This window comes from Chiloscyllium plagiosum, unplaced genomic scaffold, assembly GCF_037043375.1.
Source record: "Chiloscyllium plagiosum isolate Xiang-an unplaced genomic scaffold, Cpla_swu_hap1 HiC_scaffold_35, whole genome shotgun sequence".
In the NCBI taxonomy this organism is placed as follows: domain Eukaryota; kingdom Metazoa; phylum Chordata; class Chondrichthyes; order Orectolobiformes; family Hemiscylliidae; genus Chiloscyllium; species Chiloscyllium plagiosum.
The window spans coordinates 39,520,044-39,540,252 of record NW_028270173.1 but is presented as its reverse complement, the minus strand read 5'-3'; the positions used below and the strand labels follow the sequence as shown (position 1 = coordinate 39,540,252).

At 45.7% G+C, this 20,209-nt stretch overlaps 2 protein-coding genes across 3 annotated transcripts in view; one reads left to right on the top strand and one right to left on the bottom strand.

Moving 5' to 3' along the window:
• Positions 1–3,301, top strand: part of LOC122541161 (IgGFc-binding protein-like) — a 38,087-nt gene extending 34,786 nt beyond the window's left edge. The window contains exon 7 of one of the 2 annotated variants that reach the window (XM_043677774.2): positions 2,571–3,301. In XM_043677774.2, coding sequence (XP_043533709.1) covers positions 2,571–2,701 — 131 coding nt within the window. In that variant the 3' untranslated portion in view covers positions 2,702–3,301. The remainder of the gene's footprint in view (positions 1–2,570) is intronic. The other variant, XM_043677776.2, reaches the window with a different exon arrangement.
• Positions 3,302–14,446: 11,145 nt separating this feature from the next.
• Positions 14,447–20,209, bottom strand: part of LOC148140679 (IgGFc-binding protein-like) — a 189,055-nt gene continuing 183,292 nt past the window's right edge. Inside the window, exons 5-6 of the mRNA XM_087978994.1 lie at positions 17,912–18,177; positions 14,447–14,613 (exon numbers count right to left, since the gene is read on the bottom strand). Coding sequence (XP_087835120.1) covers positions 14,447–14,613; positions 17,912–18,177 — 433 coding nt within the window. The remainder of the gene's footprint in view (positions 14,614–17,911; positions 18,178–20,209) is intronic.

The window sequence follows — 20,209 nt, the reverse complement described above, 5'->3', positions numbered from 1 at the left end:
TCCTGTTTAACCTGAATCCATGAAACTCCATGGGATCCGGAGTCAAGGTTGAGGAGTCCCTGGACAACTCCCTCCTGACTGTATCTCACTGTGCCACCACCTCTGCTGGGTCTGTCCTGCCGGTGGGATAGGACATATCCAGGGATGGTGATGGTGGTGTCTGGGACATTGGCTGTAAGGTATGATTCTATGAGTATGACTGTGTCAGGATGTTGCTTGACTAGTCTGTGAGACAGCCCTCCCAGTTTTGTCACTTGCCCCCAGATGTTAGTGAGGAGGACTTTGCGGGGTCGACAGGCCTGTCTTTTCCAATGCCTATGTTGATACCTGATGATCCATCTAGTTTCATATCTCGAGACTTTGTAGCGATTGGTACAACTGAATGGCTTGCTAGGCCATTTCAGTGGGGAATTAAGACAAACCACATTGCTGTGTGTCTGGAGTCACATGTAGGCCAGGCCAGGTGAGGATGGCAGGTTTCCTTCCCTGAAGGACATTAGTGAATTTGATGGGTTTTTCCAACAATTGACCATGATTTCCGGATCATCAGTAGATTCTTAATTCTAGATTTTCTTCTGATTTTTAAGTTCCACCATTTGGATTTGAGCCTGAGTCCCCAGAACATTATTTGGGTCTCTGGATTACCACTAGACCATTACCTTCCCAATGGACCAATAATGAACCAATTTAAGCCAACATTGCTACAGTTCAAACCAACAAGTCTTAAAAAACACAACCATCTGTACTTTATGAACTAGCACAGCAGCCTCCAGGAATTATATCTGCACAGTGGATGCAATCATCTCTTTCTGGTGAGACCAACGACTTCATATTCCCCTCCGAGTCATGCACCATCCTGAATTGGAGCTGTGTTGCCTTTCCTTCTCTGTTGGAGGGTCAAAATCCTGGAAGTCCACCCGGAATGGTGCTGTGGGTGTACCAGAAGTTCACCACCATTTTCACTCGGGCAGGTTGGCCAGGCACATCAAATACTGGCAAAAAGAAAACTTTATCATGCATCAGGGAATTTAAATGTTCAGAGGGCAATCCATGTTACGTCCCACCCTTAGACAGCACCTTCCAAGCATAGAATCCTAGAATTCCTACAGAGAATCCTAGAAACATCGAAACTACTGTTTGTCATTTTTATAAATGAACTGGATCAGGGTGTCGAAGGATGGGTTAGTAAATTTGTGGATGACACTTAGGTCGGTGGAGTTGTAGCTAGTGCTGAAGGGTGCTGCAGATTACAGAGGGACATAGATAAACTGCAAAGCTGGGCAGAGAGGTGGTGAACGGAGTTTAATGCAGAGAAGTGTGAGGTGATTCACTTTGGAATGAGCAACAGGAATAAAGATTACTGGGCTTCTGGTAAGATTCTTGGTAGTGTAGATGAGCAGAGAGATCTCTGTGTCCATACACATAGATCCCTGAAAGTTGCCTCCCAGTTTGCTAGGGTTGTTAAAAAGGCATACGGTGCGTTAGCTTTTATTGGGAGAGGGATTGAGTTTCAGAACCATGAGGTCATGCTGCAGCTGTACAAAACTCTGGTAGGGCCGCACTTGGAGTATTGCGTACAGTTCTGGTCACCGCGTTATAGGAAGGATGTGGAAGTGTTGAAAAGGGTGCAGAGGAGATTTACTAGCATGTTGCCTGGTATGGAGGGAAGATCTGATGAGGAAAGACTGAGGGACTTGAGGCTGTTTTCATTAGAAAGAAGAAAGTTGAGAGGTGATGAATTGGGACATATAAGCTAATCCGAGGGTTAGATCGGGTTGACAGTGAGAGCCTTTTTTCCTCAGATGGTAATGGCGAGCATGAGGTGACATAGCTTTAAATTGAGGGGTGATAGATATAGGACAGATGTCAGAGGTAGTTTCTTTACTCAGAGAGTAGGTGGCGCGTGGAACGCCCTGCCTGCAACAGTAGTAGACTCGCCAATGTAAGGGCATTTAAATGGTAATTGGATAAACATATGGTTCAAAGTGGAATAGTATAGGTTAGATGGGCTTCAGATTGGTTTCACAGGTCAGTGCGACATCGAGGGCGGAAGGGCCTGTACTGCGCTGTAGTGTTCTATGTTCCATATCATTGTTCCCTCAGTGTTGATGGGTTAAAATCCTCGAGTTCCCTCCCAAACCTTTCTTAGGAGGAACTAGGGATGTGCAACAGATGCTAGCCCAGCCAGACACGCTCACGGCCCACAACTGAATAAAAGAAGTATGCAACGCTGGTTACCATGGAGATCAAAATTGGGTTTTGCACCTGATCCTCAAGGCGGGCAGGTTGGGCTGCAATTGTTCCCTCACCTCTCGAAGTGCAATTGGAATGCAACGGCCGGTAATATTGAGCAGCCTGGTGGTTATCCTCAGATTGAACCTGATCATTATTGCCAAGTTTGTAACTTTAAAACAAAGTTATCCAATGAGCGGGGGCTAGTCTTCCATCCGTTTGAGAGCAGATGAAGAATCACCAAAGCAAACTGAGATGGCAAGTTAATTCCTGTGTTTTTTTTTTCTCTTCCCACCCCCCCTCCTCCCCCCGCTTCCGCTCCCTCAATCTTTGTGCAGGAGGCCGTGCCAATTTCGAAAGGAAAGGGGCCAATTATTCCGTGTATATGTTTGGCTTGCTTTCGACCGTCTGTCTGAGTCTGATCACCGCTTTGATCCTGCAAAGAAAATACTACTTGCGGCAAAACTGAGTGGGTTGCTGTATCCAGCAACTGGGGTTTTAAAATAAAAATTGAAACCCGCGCGGGTGTGAATGAAGCACAAATCCTCCTTTCGCCCTTTCTCTTTCTGCCTACATCCAGAAGTGCTCTTGTACAAAACTGAATGTGTTTTCTCTCCCCATCCCCAGATCACCCAAGGTACGTTTTCACGTATTGCGCACACATACCTTCTCTAAGGCTGTCCACTTGGAATTCCCTGTGTCCTGACTGCAGGGCTAAGCCCCTAGATGTACAAACCTATCAATGGCTGGGGGGGGGCGGGGAGGGAGTGGGTGAGAAATCTGTCAGGGCTTCAGATTGTAACCTTTTGGCTCTTCAATTAATAATGATTTTATTTTTTCCTGTAAAACAAATTTAAAATAACCAGGAGAGTAAAAAAAAAAATGAACTCGAATCAGTTTATTTTGAAGCGTTGCTTTTATATGATGGCAATTTTTTTTAAGAGTTAATGATTAAATGGGCTGATTGCTACTGCTGTGAAAGTAAACAAAATCACTGTCATGATCACTCTGATTTGAAGTTAATTCTCTGTGTACCTACTGAGCTCGATTAAAGTATTTATTGCACCAGACCTGATCACAGTTCTTCCTGCCCTGTACATTCATTCCTTGTCAAGCAAAGCAGATGACATCAGGCTGTTCCCAAGGGAAAATAACGACTGCTAACCAAAAAGCTTTAACAGTCCATAAATGGACTCACTGTGAGCTAGTGCCCAAACAGAACTGGCTCCCTAGAAACTGAATGTGCAAAGGCGCCCTCATATCAATAAGCCCTGTTCTGGAGATCCGAAACAGCAGCCCCACATCTTTGAGGCACTCAACAGATTCGGCAGCATCTATGAAATGAGGATAGCAACTCCGACAGGGATAGCCATTCCGATGCTCTGAATGAGCACACTGAACGTATGGTTGCTAAATTTGCGAGTGCAAGAGCTGGGAGAGTATGTTATCACGAGGAGGTCGAATCTACCAAGGGATATCGGCACGTTAAGGGAGTGGGCAGAGATTTGGCAGATGGATTATTTTTAGACTTAAAATTGGGAGATACAATTGGGAGGTTTGCAGGCGACACTAATAAAGGCATCAATAATTTGGTGGATGGGCGGATAATTGGTCAATGGAACTCAGTCTAGAGAAGTGCACGGCTATGCATTTGGGGAAGGCACAAGAGAAAGGAGGGGGAAAGAAAGGGAGAGACTTGGATGTGCATGTCCGCACAGATCTCCTCGTGATGGATCAACCGGGAGATAATGTGGTAAAGAAGGCATTCGGGTTGCTGGCCTTTATTGGGCAAGGTAGTGAATACTAATTCTGATACTCTGTAAGACACTGGTTAGGCCAAAGCTGCAGTTTTGTATACTATTACACATCACAGTGTTATGGACCAGTTCAGACCCCCTCAAAATCTTTGAAGAAAGTGGCCTCGACCCTAACTTTTTATTATTTTAAAGGCAGGAGTGAATGGGGTATTCCAGGTGTGCTGCAGTTGGTCAAATCACTCAGCTTTAAGCAAAACAGAATTTATTTAAACCCTACAGTCCAGTTGAAACACAAGCAAAATAAAACCGACTTTAGAATAACTTCACTGGAAAACTTAACTGACCTGATACAGTAACTATTACTAAGTAACTGTTCCAATCCCATAAACGCACCCTTTGACAAAAAGGTAAATTCAAATACAAATTCTTACAGGCAGCACAGAGCAACATGCAAAGACAGATTTCAGTGAAATTCTCTACTGAAGCTTGCAACTCCTCTGGACGGACACACACACACCCATACACACACACACACACACATCTTGTGACAGCTACAGCGAAAGCTAGCTAAAATAAAAACCTGAACTGGGAGAACTAAACTGGCCACTCCCCTTCCATTGTTAAATGAGACTCTTCAAAACCTCTAGCTTTACCACCTCTCTTCAAACAAAAACCACAGACAAAATAATCTTTTTTTAAAGACACAGCATCGTCACAACAGGAAATATGTAATTGCAGCAGGAGGAGCGCGGAGAAGATTTACAGGAATGTTGCCAGGATTTGAAATTTGAAGCTGTGAGGGGAAATTGGATAGCTAGGGACAGATGAGGCTGAGGGGTAATAATTGAGGAGTGTACAAAATAACAAGAGGCTTGGACAAAGTGGAAAGGGAAGACAATCTTTCCCAAGGAGAGACGTCAGTTATCAGGAGACACAGATTGAAGGTGGCACAAGAATTAGAGAAGACACGACGAAGCACTCTTTAACCCAGAGGGGGAGTTAACTTCTCAATTTGGGGGTTGAGGAGCGAACCAATGAAACTCTTGAAAAGATCTGCACCTGTAGTGCTGTAAACTGCAAAGCTACAGGCCACATTCTGGACTGGGGGTTAGAATAGGGGTCTAGTTAATTCAGCTAGGCGCAGACATGATGGGCCAAAGGGTCTCTTTCTGTGCTGTCTAGTTCTATAAACATGGGCAAGTGTGAAGTTTTCTATGTTGGTAGGAAGAACAGAAGATCAAAATACTATTTAATTAGAGAGAGATTGCAGAACTCAAAAGTACAGAGGATATGGGTATCCTGGTAGATGAATCACAGGTTAGTATGCAGGTAGGCCAAGTGAGTAGGAATTGAAGATTGTTATTTATTCAAAGGGACTGGAATGAGTAACTAGGGAAGTTTAAGTGCAGCCATATATAGAACATATAACACAGAACATTACAGCGCAGTACAGGCCCTTCAGCCCTCGATGTTGCGCCACCCTGTCATACCAATCTGAAGCCCATCCCACCTACACTATTCCATGTACGTCCATTTGCCTGTCCAATGACGACTTAAATGTACTTAAACTTGGCGAATCTACTACCGATGCAGGCAAAGCATTCCATACCCTTACTACTCTCTGAGTAAAGAAACTACCTCTGACATCTGTCTTATACCTATCTCCCCTCACTTTAAAGTTGTGTCCCCTCGTGTTTGCCTTCCCCATACTTGGAAAAAGGCTCTCCCTGTCCACCCTATCTAACCCTCTGATTATCTTGTATGTCTTTATTAAGTTACCTCTCAACCTTCTTCTCTGTAATGAGAACAGCCTCAAGGCCCTCAGTCTTTCCTTGTAAGACCTTCCCTCCATACCAGGCAACATCCTAGTAAATCTCCTCTGCACCCTTTCCAAAGCTTCCACATCCTCCTTATAATGCGGTGACCAGAACTGTAAAAAATACTCCAAGTGTGGCCGTACCAGAGCTTTGTACAGCTGCAGCATAAACTCCTGGTTCTGGAACTCAATCCCTCTATTAATAAAGAACAAAACACTATATGCCTTCTTAACAACCCTGTCAATCTGGGTGGCAACTTTCCCAAGGAGAGACGTCAGTTATCAGGAGACACAGATTGAAGGTGGCAGAAGAATTAGAGAAGGCACGACGAAGCACTCTTTAACCCAGAGGGGGAGTTAACGTCTCAATTTGGGGGTTGAGGAGGGAACCAATGAAACTCTTGAAAAGATCTGCACCTGTAGTGCTGTAAACTGCAAAGCTACAGGCCACATTCTGGACTGGGGGTTAGAATAGGGGTCTAGTTAATTCAGCTAGGCGCAGACATGATAGGCACCGAGATCTCTCTGCTCATCTGCACTCCCAAGAATCTTACCATTAGCCCAATACTGTGCATTCCGATTACTCCGGCCAAAGTGTATCACCTCACACTTGTCCACGTTAAACTCCATTTGCCACCTCTCAGCCCAGCTCTGCATCCTATCTATGTCTCTCTGCAAGCTATTACATCCTTCGTCACTATCCACAACTCCACCGACCTTAGTGTCGTCCGCAAATTTACTAACCCACCCTTCTAAGCCTTCATCCAGGTCATTTATGAAAATGACGAACAGCATTGGACCCAACACCGACTCTTGCGGTACACCGCTAGTAAATGGACACCAAGATGAACATGTTCCATCAACTACAATCCAATTATTGATCGAAACTGCTATGTCTCCCACATTTTGTATAATAGCCTACTGTGGGGAACCTTATCGAACGCCTTGCTGAAATCCATATACACCACATCAACCAGTTTACTCTCATCTACCTGTTTGGTCACTTTGTCAAAAAACACAATAAGATTCGTTAGGCACGACCTACCCTTCACAAAACCGTGCTGACTGTCCCTGATCAGATTATTCTTTTCTAGATGGTTATAAATCCTATCTCTTATAACCTTTTCCAACACTTTACCAACAACTGAAGTGAGACTCACTGGTCTATAATTAGCAGGGTTGTCTCTACTCCCCTTTTTGAATAAGGGAACCATATTTGCTATCCTCCAGTCCTCAGGCACTATTCCTGTAGACAATGATGATTTGAAGATCAATGCCAATTTCTTCCCTTGCTTCCCAGAGGATCCTAGGATAGATCCCGTCTGGCCCAGGGAACTTGTCTATTTTCACACTCTGCAGTATTTCTAATACCTCTTCCTTGTGAACCTCAATCTCTTCTAGTCTAGATACAAGTATCTCTGTATCTTCAACGCCAACATTTTCATTTTCTATAGTGAACACTGTTGAAAAATATTTATTTAGTGCTTCCCTCTATCTCCTCTGACTCCACACACAATTTCCCACTATTATCCTTGATTGGCCCTAATTTAACTCTCGTCATTCTTTTTTTCCTGACATACCTATGGAAAGCCTTAGGGTTAACCCTGGTCCTATCCGCCAACAACTTCTCATGCCCCCTCCTGGCTCTTCTGAGCTCTCTTTTTAGGTCTTTCCTGACTTCCTTGTAACCCTCAAGCACCCTAACTGAGTTTTCACATTTTGTCCTAACATTAGCCTTCTTCTTCTTCTTGACCAGGGATTCCACTTCCTTAGTAAACCACGGCTCACGCGTTCTATATCTTCCTCCCTGCCTGACAGGTACATACTTATCTAGGACACACAGGAGCTTTTCCTTGAATAAGCTCCACATTTTTAATGTGCTCATCCCCTGCAGATTCCTTCCCCATTCTATGCTTCCTAAATCTTTCCTAATTGCATCATAATTTCCCTTTCCCCAGCTGTAACTCAGTGGAGTACACCTATCCCTTTCCATCACTAAAGTAAACCTGACAGAATTGTGATTGCTGTCTCAAAAGTGCTCACCTACTTCCAAATCTAACACCTGGCTAGGCTTGTTACCCAGTACTAAATTTAAAGTGGCTTCGCCCCTTGTAGGCCTGTCTACATACTGTGTCAGGAAGCTCTCCTGCACACACTGGACAAAAACTGACCCATCTCTAGTACTCGTACTGTAGTGATCCCAGTCAATATTTGGATAGTTGAAGTCCCCCATGACAACTACCCTGCCTCTCTCATTCCTACCGCGAATCCTTTTGCTATCCTTTCCTCTACATCTCTGGGACGATTCGGAGGCCTATAGAAAACTCCCAGCATGGTGACTTCTCCTTTCCTGACCTCAGCCCATACGACCTCAGTTAACGAGTCCCCAAACATCCTTTCTACAACTGTAATATTGTCCCTGATCAACAATGCCACACCTCCCCCTCTTTTACCATCTTCTCTGTTCTTACTGAAACATCTGAATCCCGAAACCTGTAACAGCCATTCCTGTTCCTGCTCTATCCATGTCTCCGTAATGGCCACAACATCGAAGTCCCAGGTACCAACCCACGCTGCCAGTTCACCCACTTTATTTCGGATGCTCCTCGTGTTGAAGTACACACACTCCAAACCAGGTTCTCGCTTGCCAGTGTCAGATACTTGATTTGGGAACTCCCTACTCTCATCCTCTTCTGTACTTGTCCTACAATTTTGGTTCCCATCCCCCTGCTGTATTAGTTTAAATCCACCTTAATAGCTTTAGCGAATTTCCCACCCAGGATATTGGTACCCCTCTGGTTTAGATGAAGACCACCCTGTTTGTAGAGGTCCCAATTACCACAGAAAGAGCTTCAATTATCCAAAAACCCGAAACCCTCCCTCCTGCACCATCCCTGTAGCCACGTGTTCAACTCGTTTCTCTCCTATTCCTTACCTCACTAGCACATGGCACGGGCAGCAAACCAGAGAAAACAACTCTGTTTGTCCTAGCTCTAAGCTTCCATCCTAGCTCCCTGAATTTCTGCCTTAAGTCCCTATCTCTCTTCTGACCTATGTCGTTGGTGCCAATGTGGACCACGACTTGGGACTGCTCTCCCTCCCTCTGAGGGATCCCAAAAATGCGATCAGAGACATCACTGACCCTGGCACCTGGGAGGCAACACACCAACCGTGAGTCTCTCTCGTCCCCACAGAAGCTTCTATCTGTCCCCCTAACTAGACCATGTCTGAAGTACTGCGTACCATTTTGGTCTTGATTTTTGAAACAGGGTGAAATTGCTTGAGAAGCACTTCAAAGAAGGTTCACTTGACTCATTCCTGCGATGAGGGGCTTATCTTATGAAGAAATGTTGAACAGGTTAAGCATGAATCCATTGACGTTTCAAGGAAGAGGGGTGATCTTATTGAAAGGTAAGGGGCTGAAGGGACTGGGTAAGGTGGGAGATGTTTTCTCTTGAGGGGCAGACTAACTGATAGGACATGGTTAAGAATGCAAAGTTTCCCCTTGAAGAGAGTAATGAGGAGAAATGTATTCTCTCAGAGGCTGGTCAGAGTGGTCAGATCTCATCCCCCAGAGCTGGCATTGGTTGAGTCTTTCATTCCAGGCTGAGTGAGCTGGAGCTTTGACAGATAAGGCAGTCACAGGTTAAAGGGTGCAAACAGGCTGTGGAGACGAGACCACAACCAGATCAATCATAGAGTGGACTCCAAGCGACAAATGGCTGGTTCTAGTCCTAAATCCTATTGCCCTATACTGAGGATGGCATGGTGGCTCAGTGGTCAGCACTGCTGCCTCACAGCACCAGGGACCCGGGTATGATTCCTGCCTTGGGCACGTTCTTCCTGTGTCTATGTGGATTTCCTCCAGGTGCTCCTGTTTCCTCCCACAATCTAAAGATGTGCAGGTTAGGGTGGATGGGCCGTGCTAAATTGCCCCATAGTGTGCAGGCCAGGTGGGTTAGCCATGGGAAGTGCAGGGTTAAGTGAATAGGGTTGGGGGGGAGGGGGGGGTGCTATTCGTAGGGTTAGTGCATAGTCGATGGGCTGAATGGCCTGCTTCCACATTGCAAGGATTGTATGTAAGAAGCAATGGAAGTGAGCTATTTGGCCCTTCAAGTCTACTACTCCATTTAATACAATCAAAGCTGACATAACTGTGGCCTCAACCTCGGTTTCCTGGGCAACAAAGCCACTTTTGATTCAAATAGAATCCCTACAGTGTGGAAACAGGCCCTTCAACCCAACAAGTCCACACTGACCCCCTGAAGCATAACCCACCCAGACCCATTTCCCCTTGACGAATGCACCTAACACTATAGGGCAATTTCCCATGGCTAATTCACCTGACCTGCACATCTCTGGATTGTGGGAGGAAACCAGAGCACCTGGAGGAAACAACGCAGACACGGGGAGAATGTGGAAACTCCACACAGACGGGAATTGAACCCGGGTCTCTGGCGCTTGGTATCTCACAGTGCGATGGCCTCCCCATGTTTAAGTACTGCAAAAAGTCTTTTCCCTAGGATCAGGGAGTCCAGAACTAGAGGACATAAGTTTAGGGTGAGAGGGGAAAGATATAAAAGACACCTAAGGGGCCACCTTTTCACGCAGTGGGTGGCACGTGTATGGAATGAGCTGCCAGAGGATGTGGTGGAGGCTGGTACAATTGCAACATTTAAGAGGCCTTTGGATGGGTATATGAATAGGAAGGGTTTGAAGGGACATGGGCCGGGTGCTAGCAGGTGGGACTAGATTGGGTTGGGATATCTGGTGGGCATGGACGGGTTGGACCGAAGGGTCTGTTTCTGTGCTGTACATCTCCATGACTCTATGACTCTATGCAAGGATCATTCTCAGTCTGAAAGATTAATGCAGACACATGTTTTTCCACCTCCCTCACAACCCCTGATCAAACAGGAAGCTGCACACATCCTTCTTGAATGTATTTGATAATCCAGCTTACATTGCCCTCTGGGAAGAAAGGGTGGCTCAGTAGTTAGTACTGTTGTCTCAGTATGCCTGGGACCGGGGTTCAATTCCTCACTTGGACAACTGGCTGTATGGAGTTTGCGTATTCTCCTGATGCTTTTCTGAGTTTCCATCGGCTGTTCAGATTTCCTCCCACGGTCCAAAGATGTGCAGGTTAAGGTGGGTGACATGATGCTAAATTGCCTCATCGTGTCCAAGGATGCACAAGCTAGGTGGGTTAGCCATGAGGAATACAGAGTTACAGGGTTAGGGTGGGGAGTTGGGTCTGGGCAAGAGGCTCTTCAGAAGGTGGGTGCAGATTCGATGGGCTGAATGGCCTCTATCTGTGCAGTAGGATTCTGTGAAAGTTGCAACGATTCTCCTAGAGGAAAGAAACGTTTCCTCACATCCCAACATTCCCTCTAAGTCACGTGGCTGCAGTTTTGGAACTCACAGCTGCATGTGGAGCTCAGAGAGACACACAGGAGATTTAAAATGAAAAGGGAATGTAGCTCATATCCACCTTTCACTGCTTGCCCCTAATTTTGGAATTGCGACCTTAGATTAGATTACCCCAGTGAGGGGAAATACCCTCTCTGCTTCTCTCCTACCAAATTCTCTCCGAATTGTATGCGTTTCAAGAAGATCATCTCATTTCTTTTTGCTCCAGTTCCATGGAACAGGTTGTTCCTGGTTTGTGGCATTTGGTTAAAACTGGAAAATGTTAGTTACCAATAGAGTCATAGAGTTATACAGCACAGAAACAGATCCTTTGGACCAACTCGTCCATGCCAACCAGATATCCTAAATTAACCTGGTGCCATTTGCCAGCACTTGGCCCATATCCCTCTAAACCCTTCCTATTCATATACCCATCCAGATGCCTTTTAAATGCTAGCTTCTACCACTTCCTTTGGCAGCTCACTCCATATAACCACCGCCGCCTGCTTGAAAACGTTGCCCCTTAGGTCTCTTTTATATCTTTCCCCTCTCACCCTAAACCTATGCCCCTCTAGTTCTGTACTCCCCCACCCCAGGGAAAACACCTTGTGTTTTTACCCTATCCACGCCCCCCTCATATTTTATAAATCACGATAAGGTCACCTCTCAGCCTCCGACACTCCAGGGAAAACAGCCCCAGCCTGTTCAGCCTGGTCAATGATGATGTAAAAGAAGACAGAGATGGTGCATTATAGTCACTGTTTGAACGCGTCACCAGCATCAGACAATATCGATAAAGAGTGGCAGATTTAAACCCAAGACGAGGAGAAATTACTTCTCTGAAAGACTCGTGTATTATGGAATTCACTGCCATGAAGTGCAGTCGTTGCTGGGACAGTGAGTAAAGTTAAGGAGGAAACAGTCAGATTTTTAATTAATAATGGATTAAAGGGTGAGGGGGAAGGGGCATGAAGTGGAGTTGAAGCCAAGATGAGATCAGCCATGATCGTATTGAATGGTGGAACCGACTTAAAGGGCTGAATGGCCTATTCCTGCTCCGAGTTATTAGCATCAATAAAACAGAGCCAGAAAATGCTGGAAATCCCTATAGCTGGCAGCGTCTGTGGAGCCTCCCCTCAGCACTTCCCAACATACACAGGCAGAGGTTATGAACCTCTGCAACCTATTTCTCAGCAACTTTCTGCAGGACAGCTGCTCCATCACTCATGACTCAAAGTTACTCCACTGTAATTTTTTGAAGAATATGTATTCATGGATGCAGGTTTGCTCGCTGAGCTGGAAAGTTCGTTTTCAGATGTTTCGGCATTATACTAGAATCAGAGAGAATCCCTACAGTGTGGAAACAGGCCCTTCGGTCCAACAAGAGCATACCCACCCTTCGAAGAGTATCCCGCCCAAACCCATTACTGTGCATTTTATCCCTAACTAACACATCTTTGAACACTATGGGCAATTTAGCATGGCAAATTGACCTAACCTGCACATCTTTGGACTTGGTAACACATTCCAGCTCAGTGAGCAAACGTACATCCAGAACCTCAACCTGAGCTACAAATCTTCTTAAAATTGCTAATATGTATTCATCCTTGGGATATTGGCGTCACTGGTTGGCCATACCCAGTTAGACTGGAGTTAAGAGTCAACCTCTCCATTGCTGTAGGTTTGGGCTGACATGTAGGTCAGACCAGATAAGGCTATAGGCCGGATCTGAACCAGGTTAATATTTACAGAAACCTTCCAGTGGTTGCAACTATGCTAGATTTCTATTCAATTCAAATTTCACTAGATGTTGGGATTTGAACCAGTTCCCTCAGGACATTGATCTGGGGTTGTGGGTCGGTTGGCCAGTATCATAACAGAGGGTAACTGGACTCTGAACATTAATGCTCTTTCTCCCACTACAAATGCTGCCACACCTGCTGAGTTTCTCTAGCACATTCTGCCTCATGGCATTGAGCAACATAGTGGCTCAGTGGCTCAGTGGCTAGCATTACTGCCTTACAGCACCAGGGGCCCAGGTTTGATTCCTCAGGCAACTGTCTGTGTGGTGTTTGCACATCATCCCTGACTCTGCGTGAATTTGCTCCAGTTTCCTCCCACAGTCCAAAGGCTTGTAGGTTAGGGTGGATTGGCCAGACTAAATTACCCAGGGATGTGCAGGCTATGCAGATTAGCCATGGCCAATGCAGGATAGGGAGTGCGATGCTCTTTGGAGGGGCTGGTATACTCTCAATAGGCCAAATGGCCTGACTCTCCACAGACACTCCCAGCTGTAGGGGTTTCTATCTCATCATTTGACCTCAGGTTTCAATCCCATCCTTTATTTGCAAAGGATGGTTGAAATTCATCTGCAAAATTGCCATGTTGCTGATGCACTTTGTGGGTGGTTGGCTTAGTTGGCTGGTCAACTGGCCTGTGATGCAGGGTTACACCCGCAAGAAGGGTTCAATCTCCACACTGGCCGAGGCTACTAGGAAGGGCTCCCTCGCTCCAACTCTCCCTTGCCTTAGGTTAAACCACCACCAGTTGTCTGTCTCTCTCTCTCTTTATTCGAGATAGCCCCGCAATTCAGTCTGGTACCACTACAGCGAGTGAATTCGTTCGGCTAGTCCACTTATTCAGGCAGCCAATTTCTGGCTGGGCTGCCCATATATAAACATGGTTCAACATGCCAGGAGATCTTTTCCACATCAGCCGGTTCAGTAATGTGTTTGTGCAGCTCTCGTGGCGCAGTGATAGTGTCCCCCTCTCTCTGAGCTAAAGGAGGCCTGGGTTCAAGGCCCACCTGCTCCAGGGATGTGCATAACACATTCCTCGGAGTGGGTTCACTTTAGGCAGTGCTGGGTCACATAGACGGGAAAGTAAGGAGCAGCCGTGCATGAACTGTTTTGAAGTCACAGGAAGACACTAAGAGCTGGGTTGCCATTGACATCTCAATTTTATTTCAGTTGAGCAGAAGACAGGCAGCTAAGATTTTTGTAAAATTACAGTAATCAAGCATTTGGAGATTTGCCGCAATTCAGGCAGTTTTGATGATCAGATCTAATTAATGAGGCTTCTGCGTGATTCACAAAATGTTATGTTATCATTCGTTCAGCGTTGAGGGAAAAGCAACTGCTGATCAAGGTTTCAATTGTTCTGTGGAACAGTTTAAACCCACAACCAACACAGATGAAGGAACTGACATGGAGATCGCCTCCCAACGGCGTGTTCAACTACTTGGAATCCTCCGGAATCCGTGGAACTGTTGTAAGTAGTATCTTCTCTGGAACATCAAGCCAAAGACAGAAATCAGAAATCCCCCCGAAAGCACCCCAAGAATGGGGGCATAGCTGCTGTTCCCCTTCCTCTCTGAGTTCACCTGCAGACGGATGAGTTCTGGTTCAAAGAAAATTAAACAGACATGGTAAGAGGCAGCACAAATTCAACTGACCCCTGAAGACAGCTCGGTAAAAGTTCTAATACTTTACCCCGCCTCCAGCACTGAGCGGAAGTGACTTATTGGATCAAGGATGGACTGAGCTAATATTTAGTGTTGTCCCATCCTGGTATATCCATCTGTCATGAACAGACTCATCTTTGTACCAATACTTGGAATCCCTACAGTGTGGGAGAGGCCATTCAACCCATCAAGTCTATACCAACCCTCTGCAAAGCATCCCATCAAGGTCCGCCCCTAACCCCTGTATTGCCCATGGCCAAAAAAACCTTACCTGCATGTCTTTGAATTAGGGGAGGAAACCAGAGCACCCAGAGAAAACCCACAGATCCACAAGGAGAACATGCAGATAGTCACCTGAGGTTGGAATTGAACCCAGATCCCTGGCGTTGTGAGGGAGCAGTGCTAGCTGCTGATCCACTATGCCATGCCTTGTTTGAAATAAGGCCAGGCTTTGAAATTTACTCAGAGCAACGGCAGCTCACGTAGACTTGGGAACCTAAAGGTGTGGCTAATGTGATAAGGCCCCCGCCTTGCCTGAGTACAAAGTAGACAAGTTTCTCCCCCGCGATGGTACAGCACTGGAGGCCATTCGGCCGATCATCCTGATACAGCTTCTTGCAGGGTCCATCCAGTTACATTCCCCACTGCCCTGAAAATCGTTCCTCAGTTTGCTGGATGGACGGTTTACAGTGTGATGCCAACAGTGTATCAACTGAGGCTATCATCAAGGACTCTCTTTCTCAACTTGTCCCCTCATGATGACCCTCAGGTTAAACCACCTCCAGTCACCTCTCTAATGAGAGAGCAGCCCTGTGGTCTGAAACTATGGTGACTGTGCTTTTGCATTTTTGTTTTTTCTTGACAATGCAATATTTAGACAGTTACACACAGCGGTAACTGATGAAATGATTCACATGGACACACTTGCAACTATTCTATGGCTTTTAGAGGTTATTTTGTCTTCTTTAAGAGAGATTCATAAAAGGTGTAAAACTGTCTGTAAGAAAGTAAACAGCTTATGAGGTCTTGGTTTTTTTTAAAAGTTGGAACAATAGAAGCAGCCAGGCTGGGTGTGGCCAGCTCTCACAGACCACGACTTCTCAGTTTTTAAAAAATCTTTTAAGTATAGGTTTAAGCAGTTGCTGTTGTGGGCTTAAAGAAGTAGAAGCTATCTTTTCCACCTCTCTGTTACAGCTAGAAGCTGGGGTCTTCCTCTGCTGCTGGGTTACCTGGAAGAAAAACCTATTTTTATCTAAATTTCCTTTTTGGCCAATGGGTGTGTTCATGGGATGTTACTGCATTGGAATACTTAATTAATGATAGTTACTGTATCTATTATTCTGCTAAGTTTTCTAATAGAGTAAAGTAATTCTAAATTCCTCTTTCTTTGGCTGTATTTTAACTACAGTATTTAAATAAATCGTGTTTTGTTTAACATCGACTGGTTTGACTAGTCGCATTGCATTTGAAACATGGCACCTCACATTTACCTTTAAAAATAAGAGAAAGTTAAGGTCTAGACTACCTTCTTAAAATATTTTGAGGGGAGTCTGCTTTGGTCCATAACACACTAACTCCCAATGTGGGGTGTTGCTTGGAATCAATGAAAACAAATTAACCACAATAGAGTTCTGTTGCAAATATCTCATCATTGGTCCAGGAATAAATGTGTTTCTGATGTCACTGCTAAGAAAAGCTTGTGATGCAAGAAGAGAAACGCAGATTGTACGTCGATCTTTGTCAGACATAATGTTGATCTGTTGGGTACACGAACTACTCTCGATCATCCATAGTGCACCACAGGGGTAGAGTGCTTGGTCTCCCCTTCCAGTTCCATTTTGATTCAGCTCCCCCCGCCCCACCCCCACCCCCAATCCCAACTCTCCATCACCTTTGACGGCTCACGTTGCCCTTAATGGGATTTGTAGCCAAATCAATCATTCGGTGATTTACTGGTAGTGGTTAATAGGTGGAAAAAGCATATGGGTGATTTGGTGATAGGGAGACACACATTGTGTGCACGAGACTTACTAGATATAAAGAAAAATCTTCCATAGTACTGTTCCTTTGAAACCAATTATTAATACATCAAGATCATACTGAATACCATTGATATGTATCGTATGGTGATATAGGGACTTTTATTTTAATATACCTATGCCAGGGGACCAGTTTTATTTTAGTTCAGAACAATCAGGGCTAGGGCTCTGATGGAAACACAAGTACAAATCAAGATTAGGTACTGCCGTCAGTGGGCTCTGGAACTGACAGTGGTGGTATAGCCTTCCAGCTTTCCATCTGGTGTCTGACCAGGAATATCGTCCGCCTGCCATTGGTACATGCTGGAAGGATAATGCTGGCCCCCTGTTATAAACCAGTGGGACCCCTGAACCCGGAGTCTCTAGCTCCGAGGATCAGGTCAAGGAAAGAAAAAAGATAGAAATGGCAGGAGAAACTCAGCAGGTCTGGCAATATTCATGGAGAAAGAAAGAAGGGTTAACAGTTTGGGTCTAACGATGCTTCCACCGAACAGTTCTGAGGTCTCAGAACCTTATTTCTCAACCAATCTCATCAGTGGTGTCAACCTTTGTCAATCCAATTATGTGTGACCCTGCCAGTTGTGGGAGCAAGGTGCATACAAATGATTGGCCATGCTTGCTACATTACAATAGAGACTACACTATATTTGACGTTAGTCTCTGTACAGCAAGTCTTAGAGTCAGAGAGAGACATACAACACAAAGAAACCCTTTGGCCCATCGAGTCTGTGTTCACCTATGTACACTGACATATTAACTCAGATCCAATCTCTGTAAATAAACTGGGAATGTTATGGCTCAGTAATAGTATCCCTACCTCTGGACGGGGAGGCCCACATCCAAGTCTCACCTGCTACAGAGGGGCATAATTACATCTCAGAACAGATCAGTTAGAAAAATTAGGTTATATGAGAAAAGATAAACTAGGAACGCGACCCTTCATTTACAATTGCAAGCACTTCTTAAGGAAGGGTTGCTGGACCCGAAAGGTTAACTCTGTTTCTCTCTCCACAGATGCTGCCAAATTTGCTGAGTTTCTCTAACCATTATGGGTTCTGTTCCTGATTTCCAGTTCTTTGGGATTTTGCTTTGTTATTGTTAAGTGAGGAACAGTTTTCCGGGACCAATGTTGCCCGTTAACCGGGGAGAAACGGTGACTCGATACTTGTGACCCGTCTCCCAAGTGAAGACCCACCTTCAAAGTCACGACGGAAGATGATGGGACCCTGCGAGAGGCGCGCTGACTTGACTTTATCGTCCCGTGTGCTGAGCGCCCGCTTGTGTTTGCCAGGTAAGCAGCCTTGGGCACATCGGTTAGGGAGGGAGTTCTTGTGGCAGATCATCACCTCACACAGCACGTAGACCTTCGGATAGTCGTGAAACTTAAACACGTGGAAACTGAAACGCTGCTCCCTCGTATCGCTCGACTGGTGTGACCTAAGTGTGGCGTCCCTGGCACAACTGCAGGAGACAGTGCAAAGCAAAACCCAAAAACAACACAGTCAGGTCCAGAGCCACCAAGAAGAGACAATGTAACCACTGCCCCTTGACTTTCAATGGTGTTAACTTCACTGAAGAATCCCGCACTATTCAACATCAACATCCTGGAGGTTACCATTGACCAGAAACTCAACATAAATACAATGGCTCAAACAGATGAGTAACTCACCTCCTGACTCCCCAAAGCCTGTCTACCATCTCCAAGGCACAAGTCAGGAGGGTGATGGAATACTCCCCAGTTGCCTGGGGCAGCCCCAACAACACTCAAGAAGCTTGACACCATCCGGGACAAAGCAGCCCCCACTTGATGGGCACCAACATCCACTCCCTTCACCACCAACACTCAGTTGCAGCAGTGAATAGGTACATGAATAGGAAAGGTTTGGAGGGATATGGGCCTGGAGCAGGCAGGTGGGACTAGTTTACTTTGGGACTATGGTCAGCACAGACTAGGATAGAAAAGTTTGTTTTGTGCTGTATGACTGTATGGCTCTCTGACTCTACCTACAAGATGCACTGCAGAAGTTCACCAAAGATCCTCAGACAGCACCTTCCAAAGCCACGACCTCTTCCATCTAGAAGGACAAGGGTAGCAGATACTTGGGAACACCACCACCTGCAAGTTCCCCTCCAAGCCACTCACCACCCTGACTTGAAAATATATCAAAATCCTGGAATTCCCTCTCTAAGGGCATTGTGGGTTAACCCACAGCAGGTGGACTGCAGCGGTTCAAGAAGGCAGCTCACCACCACCTTCTCAAGGGGCAACTAGGGAACGGGGCAATAAATGCTGGGCCCAGCCAGCAACACCCAAGTCCCACAAAGTAATAATTAAAAAAGGAGTCAAGGCAGAGACACAATGTGTGCCATGAAATCACAGCCCTGACCAAGTGCAGTGTTGCTAAATTATTAAACTTTATTTAGCTGCCTCTTTAAGTCTGCCACTCCCTATTTAGGAGTGATTTGGAGGTGCTGGCGTTGGACTGGAGTGTACAAAGTTAAAAAATCACTCAGCACCAGGTTAGAGTCCAACAGGTTTATTTGAAAGGACTAGCTTTTGGAATGCTGCTCCTTCATCAGGTGGTTATGGAGAATCCTCCTATTGAGGGACACAGAATGCTCTTGGGAAATCCTGCCTGGGACTGCTGTTTTAGGAAAAGCAACACAATCTAGTCTATGGCATTCGCTGCTCACATTGTGGTCTCCTCTCCACTGGGGAATGAAAGTGCAGACAGGACAACCTGCAGTCTGCCCGCAGAAATGACCCTGAATTTCTGGTTACTTGCCTTCTTGACTCACCACCCTGTTCCATGGGCAGCATCTCTGTCTTGGGTTTGCTGCTTTAGCTGGAAGAACACACCCTCACTTTCTGCTTGGGAATGCTGCAACTTTCTGGATTCAATATTCAACTCCAACAATTTTGGAGCTTGAGCATGTGGGTGGCACGGTGGCTCACGGCACCAGGGTCCCAAGTTCAATTCCAGCCCTGGGTGACTGTCTGTGTGGAGTTTGTACGTTCTCCCTGTGTCTGCATGGGTTTCCTCCCACAGTCCAAAGATGTGCAGGTCAGGTGAATTGGTCATGCTAAATTGCCCATAGTGTTAGGTGCATTAGTCAGAGGGAAATGGGTCTGGGTGGGTTACTCTCTGGAGGGTTGGACTTGTTGGGCCGAAGGGCCTATTTCCACATTGTAGGGAATCTAACCTAATTTTCTCTCACGATCTTACCCCAACCTCCACACACAGCCCATTGCCAGCCACTAACAGACCCCATTAGCAACTATTCATGACCTTTACCCCTTACTACCCAACTTGTTTACTCTCTCTCTTGCCTCCACCTCCACCTATCATTTACTCTTTCCCCTTTTCTAGCACCCTCTTTTCCAAGCTATCATTAGTTCTGAAAAAGGGTCATTGGACCCAAAACGTTAACTCAGCTTTCTCTCCACAGATGATGCCAGACCTGTCGAGTTTTCACAGCAATATTTGATTTT